General features: G+C 30.3%; 1 protein-coding gene across 1 annotated transcript; it reads right to left on the bottom strand.

The window, feature by feature from the left end:
• Positions 1-567: 567 nt before the first annotated feature.
• LOC143079932 (perlucin-like protein) lies at positions 568-5,737 on the bottom strand. The gene is made up of 6 exons (XM_076255556.1): positions 5,715-5,737; positions 4,878-5,035; positions 3,869-3,975; positions 3,230-3,311; positions 1,683-1,915; positions 568-662 (listed from the first exon to the last, which is right to left on the bottom strand). Exons 2-6 carry the CDS (start codon positions 5,023-5,025, stop codon positions 633-635), a joined length of 600 nt encoding a protein of 199 aa, XP_076111671.1. The 5' UTR covers positions 5,026-5,035; positions 5,715-5,737; the 3' UTR covers positions 568-632.
• Between the last annotated feature and the right edge of the window lie 363 nt (positions 5,738-6,100).

The raw sequence follows: 6,100 nt of genomic DNA, 5'->3' as shown, positions 1-6,100 counted from the left end.
GTCATATAAGTGAGATCTAGAGGTTATGAAACGAATTTCAATCCACCATTTTCTACATTTGAAAATGCCTGTTCAATATTTCTGTGATTTTAGTTTTGCTAGATGGAATATTAAAGTTTACTTTCAAGTAATTGTGGAATTTGATTGCAGTAGTGGAAAGATATAAACAAACGGTTCACATCTAAATTCTTTTTTCTTAACACCACATATTATAAATGCCTGAGTCAATTGATTTAAAATAAAGAGTGCATTATTCAAATGTAGCTATTAGTATGTCTTTCCCATTAGCTTTTCTTCTGTTGTGTTTTTTTTTTTTTTTAATATTTATAAATATTGAACTGTCAAAAGCTACACTAACAGTACGGCGTGATACTATTCATGTTTTCAATAGCCATTTTTTCATGTCTTTCTCCATGTCTATTTTGGTATTTCATAGTACATTGTCACAATGATGATTTATAAAAGTGGTTATTTAGTATTATAAAAAAGGTTTACCTGATATGATATGATGTTTTACATACTGTTAATTGTTCATGTTGTTATCATGAGATTAAATACAAAAAAAGATCTGTTCAGATTTCTTTAATGGAATTAAAAGTATAGCTGTCTTCTACTGGCTGCTTGTTTTCCTCTCATCCCTTGGATGGACGACAGTTCGAGGCCTATAAGAAAAGAAAAAGGAAACATTAATGTGTCTGAAAATATTTCATATTTATCGGAGAAAATTTTAAACAGTTGTCACGTAAAATGACTATCAAAGATAATAAACTTTTATATACTTTAGCAAAATTAAGTCAGTATATTGACCTTAAAATTTAAAAACTATTTGTATTATTTCTGTAAAATATTGTATTGCAGTTTGCCTCACGACTGATATTTCTTTTGAATGTTTGACTGTATGATCCTTAGAAATAACTTCCAAAGGAGTAATTTGACAATTATATAGACATAAACACGATGTATTTTTGAATGATTCGAAAACGGGTCAATGTATTATATGATCATTAATATAAATATTTATCAAAACAACAATCACAAAACACTGTAGAGAAAATTTAAGTACTTTTTTATCCCAAATTCATGTATTTGGTTTTGATGTTATATTGGTTATTCTCATCGGATTTTGTCTAATTCTCAGTCCGTCGGTGTGTGTGTTACATTTTAATGTTGTGTCGTTGTTCTCCTCTTATATTAAATGCGTTTCTCTCAGTTTTAGTTTGTTACCCCGATTTTTTTTGTCCATAGATTTACGAGTTTTGAACAGCGGTATACTACTGTTGCCTGTATTGGACAACACGAGCTCTATCGAAACCCGAACCTGATCTCATATTTGGCAAATTGCTTTAATAGTAGCACAAGATAACACACATCAAGATGAATTCAATAATTAGATATATTCTTTTATGCAATAATCGAAATAAATATCAAATTATTATCGGTACGACAATAGATAAACAATGCCGTAAAAAACATGACTTCATTCAGTTCGTTATCTTAAATTTAACCCTTTTGCAAAGAGAGCATGCTAGAAGAGTGATGGGTAGATTCGGCAAACATATATCAGACATTTCTTGTCTAAATAAATTCACAACTTACATATTGGATATTTTATGCAATAAGAAAATCAAATACATAACTGTAGATATGAGAATGAGAACGGTCTTGTATGATTATAAACTTACATCTGAACATTCACAGATATACCCCATTTGATCTATATTGCACATTATATCATTCCATTCATAATTAACTGCTGGCCAAAAATGACCACAGTCTTCATTACTAGCATTGTCTGGTTGGCCTCCATTCCAGTTAGAATAACTGACTGCTGAAGAGTCATTAACCCATCTCCAGTCTCCTTCATTCTTTAAGTCTGCCATACCCATCCAATAGCCATATTTGTGTTTAACCGATTCTGTTTTGCCATTATAAACACACACATATATAATTTATAAAGGGCCAATCAAAACGATCTCACAAGTAAACATGCTACGACAAACAAACATCAATAACACGACGATGTTATTTATAGCTGTGTAATCTGATTTTCAAACAATACATATGTTTTCAAAATGATATATGGCCTGTTTTATTTAGACTCAAACTAGTTGTTGGTTTAAAAAACCTGAATGTTTTACCTTAACCCATTAACCTGTTAAAAAAACACAACGGTTAAAGAAAAAGTTTAAGCTAAAAACAATTCTTAACAATGAAATATATCTTAAAATGTAATGTTCACGCATTGTAGTAAATATAATGGAATTTGATGCGACTGTCATACAAGAGAGAATTTTAGAGCTAAAAAAACAGGTCTGGATGCCATTTTTCTATAATTACTGTAGGCTTTTTTCAAAGCTCTAGCATTTTTTTTCTAGTTGCATAGTTCCCCTTTATTATATGCATATAGATTTGAGCAAAAGGCTTTGAAATCAATCCTTGTTGATGTTACATGTAGCATGTATTTTTGTTATATTTCTGAACTCAAAGAACTTGCGTTAGAATACATTGTAAATTATGGCAAAGTACCGTTGTTAATTCCGTTTATTATACCTCAATTATAATTTTCTATATATTTATAATAAGTACACAATACTTTTTATTTTTTCAAATTGCAAGCGTTGAACTATTGTGCCTGTCAATTCTTTCTAATTATTGGACTCGATGAAACTCTTTGACCGCAAGCGTCATTATATTTTGTGGAATTTCCAATGCCACTTCGGGATTGGGGGATTTTGAAATTACCGAGGGAGTATCGACATCGCGTTTAACCTATTGTACCTAGGGTTGACATCAGCGCAAGATGAAGCATTAATAGTTCAGAATATTTATGAATTGAATGATTCGGTTGGATTTTAGATTTTTATATAATGATAGTTGATTAATCATCGCTATTTACTGTCTGTTGTCTTTTTCGATATTGTTCAACACAACCGACTGGATTTTCAAGGAACAGTTCGTTTAGTGTCAGGACAACAGTTTCATAATAAACTTACTATTCCACTCATATCCAGTCAACATGTATCCAATATTACCTTGATTGAAATGAAAATATACACTAAAATTTTGCATTGAACTTGAATTTATTTAAGAAATCTTTAAAAAAATATTTTCACACACTTTTTCATTTACATTTTCTCAACCTTTTTATTTTTTGTCAAGTTTCTAATACATATTTCCAAAACGCATGACAGTGTTAGTGAGATATATCATATATATAAACTATACTAACTAGTGATCATGTCAACAACCCATGAGTTTTCTTCTGAGTCTGTAATTTTCGCAAGGTATCCTCCCATAGTTTGACATTGTTTCTGGAATGATAGAAATATCATGTTATACCCTGCAGGAAAAAAAAAAACCATTGAATTCATTGGCCTTAAATTTCTATTTTTGACCGTTCAGTGATTTCTGAAATCTACCCGCACACTATTTTAGAATATTTATAACATCCCAAGGTATTGACAGAAAATGCTATAGAAAACAATAGGACTTGAACAAATGGCATGCATGCATAAAAAAGCCGGTTGTACTGATTTTAGTACATGTAAAATTACAGTTTTTTTTAGTTTTTTTTCATAAAACACCTTTATCATCTTAATATACCAACAACCACTCACCATTTGTCCAATATCATTGCAAGGGTTCTTTTTTGTTTAAATTACAAGCTACTATAAATTTAAGATTTGTGAACTAATATTTTACATGTTGGTTATAAGTAGTGGTACTTGAAACCAGTACTTTCAACAGAGAAGTATTGACCCAACTCTTAATACATAATTGAATAGGTCTTGATTCAATTGAATTTACCAGATTAACGGAAATTTGTGGATCATAGCCTATGTAAGTATAAATAAAACAAAAGACCTACCGCGGCATCATGCCAATTTTTACCATCAGGTGAAAAAAAGTAGCAGTGAGTTTTGTATTTCTTCCAACCGGCTGGACAATTCTCAGGGGCAGTGCACTCACTAGATGCTGTTAAAAATAAATATATAACGTTTAAAACCAAGAACATCGCTCGATGATAAAATAAAAATTCGCTATTTAGTATGTGTTTCAGTTTCGACTGTTCACGAAGTTTTTAAGTGATATAAACGAACAGTAAACAAATTGAAAACCTATCTCGTTGAAATCTACCCCACCACATTTCTGCTTTATTTAAACATAGATAAATCCACATTTGTTAAGAGTTTTTAAATTTGTGAAAATTGGATCTTAATTAAAAAAAATTAAGGACAAGAACACACATATGTTATAGTCGGCTATAAAAGGCCTCAACATTATATAAATAACACATAGCTTCGCCGCGGTTGACAATGTTTTCTCGGGGTAACGATCTGCTCTATTACCCTCTCACTATGTGTTATTTATTTATTATACTGAATGTCTTACTCAATATTGTCTTTCACACATTAATTTTATTTCTATTTTCTATGACGTCACATACATAACAACGTTACGAGTATTAGAAAAAACAACTAAAGTTAAGCAAGATGTTCAATTTTTTTAATTTTTACATTAAAATAATAAAATCTGAGCCAAAGAGCAGAATTAATGCATAAAAAAGACATTATTTTTTTTTTTTTTATTATTTGATGTAAATTCAATTCATTTTCTTTTAAATTATTGATTTTTGATTGGTCGGGACGAGAAGGTAACATTCAAAAAAATTGTCACCAGCTCAGTCATGTGATAGAAGAGTAAATTAACACCCTCGTATTAGCCAATCGAAATATGGCATTTTAACGTGAAGTATAATAATAAAAATTATCATATGCATGTCACCGGAGACTGTTAAAATTCAAATATTAAGTATTAAACATTGCTTGTCTCTTTAAATCTTTTTCCATTTGCCACAAGTAAAAGCTTTAATTTACCTTTAATCTTGTTTTCTATGGACTGAAGCATGCACTGAACCATACTGGCTATCATTGATTTTTCTGTGGATATATCACATGGGTTTGTTGAACATGTTGAATCAACCATAGAAATGCAACACAGACCTAGAACTGCAGAAAGGAACATCCTGTAAAAACTAATCATTACGATTAAAAAATAAGTAATAAATCAATGTTATCTTATTTAAAGTTTGGAGTTTATTATGGCATTCATTATCACTGAACTAGTATATATGTTTGTTTAGGGGTCAGCTGAAGAACGCCTCCGGGTGCGGGAATTTTTCGATGCATCGAAGACCTATTGGTGACCTTCTGCTATTGTTTGTTCTAATGTCGGGTTGTTGTCTCTTTACATTCCCGATTTCCATTCGATAAAATGGTTGAATAGAATCTTTATCAACCGAATATATGTTTTATTGGAACGCAACAAACTGAAGAAAGCAAGCTACTTTCAAAGTACTCTTGTCTAGATTTTTTTAATATTTTTATGACATTGACCTAATATTCTTTTTATACTGCAACTTAAATTAATACATGGATAGCTATTTAAATTGGAACAAAAATTTCAAACCTATTTTCATTCCTTAATGACTGTGGGAAAAGTGTTTCATGATGAAATTGACGTTGCACAAAATATAGATGTGTTCCTATATTTAGGAAAAAAACATATTAACTAGTTGCAGTATAAATAATTATATTGCATTGTATTACATTGTATTACATGTCTCTCATAATATTCATAGTTTAAATAAGATGAATTTAAATCAATTTTACGAAACCATAAAAATACAATAGTATATAAAAAAAATAACAAACCTTTTCGGTATTTGATGTAAAGTTAAAAAGCTGATACTGAAAAATAACTTAATATTGGTTTATGATATAAGAATAATGTAGCCTTTTCGTGTATATCTTTTTCATCCAACTGTTACTATAAGTATAGTATTACAGTAGTAAAGTGTTAAACATCTGCAACCGATTTTTTCCCTAGGAATAACAGTTTTTAACTTTGTGACTGATCCTATTAGAATATAGTTGGCAGCACAAGCAACTGTTTTTGGTAGTCCATGTATCTGTATTTATATTGATAGTTGGAGTTTAAGATTGTGTATAGTTTAGGAACTCAGTGCAATACAAACTGTTTGACAAGGCGTACGTTTGCCAGAGTTTTGATGAGACGATTGGCGATATTCTTTTCTGGC

The sequence above is a fragment of the Mytilus galloprovincialis genome, chromosome 6, assembly GCF_965363235.1.
Source record: "Mytilus galloprovincialis chromosome 6, xbMytGall1.hap1.1, whole genome shotgun sequence".
NCBI classification, from domain to species: Eukaryota; Metazoa; Mollusca; class Bivalvia; order Mytilida; family Mytilidae; genus Mytilus; species Mytilus galloprovincialis.
Note: the sequence above shows the minus strand (reverse complement) of the source record. Positions and strands in the feature narration are given on the sequence as shown.

Excerpts from the sequence above, each read along its gene's own strand:
- LOC143079932 (XM_076255556.1), bottom strand. The coding sequence starts at position 5,025 with ATGTTCCTTTCTGCAGTTCTAGGTCTGTGTTGCATTTCTATGGTTGAT. Across the intron at positions 3,312-3,868 it reads AAAATTGGCATGATGCCGCG|AAACAATGTCAAACTATGGG; the intron begins GTAGGTCTTTTG and ends CTATCATTCCAG. Across the intron at positions 1,916-3,229 it reads GGTTGTTGACATGATCACTA|AATCGGTTAAACACAAATAT; the intron begins GTTAGTATAGTT and ends ATGGCAAAACAG.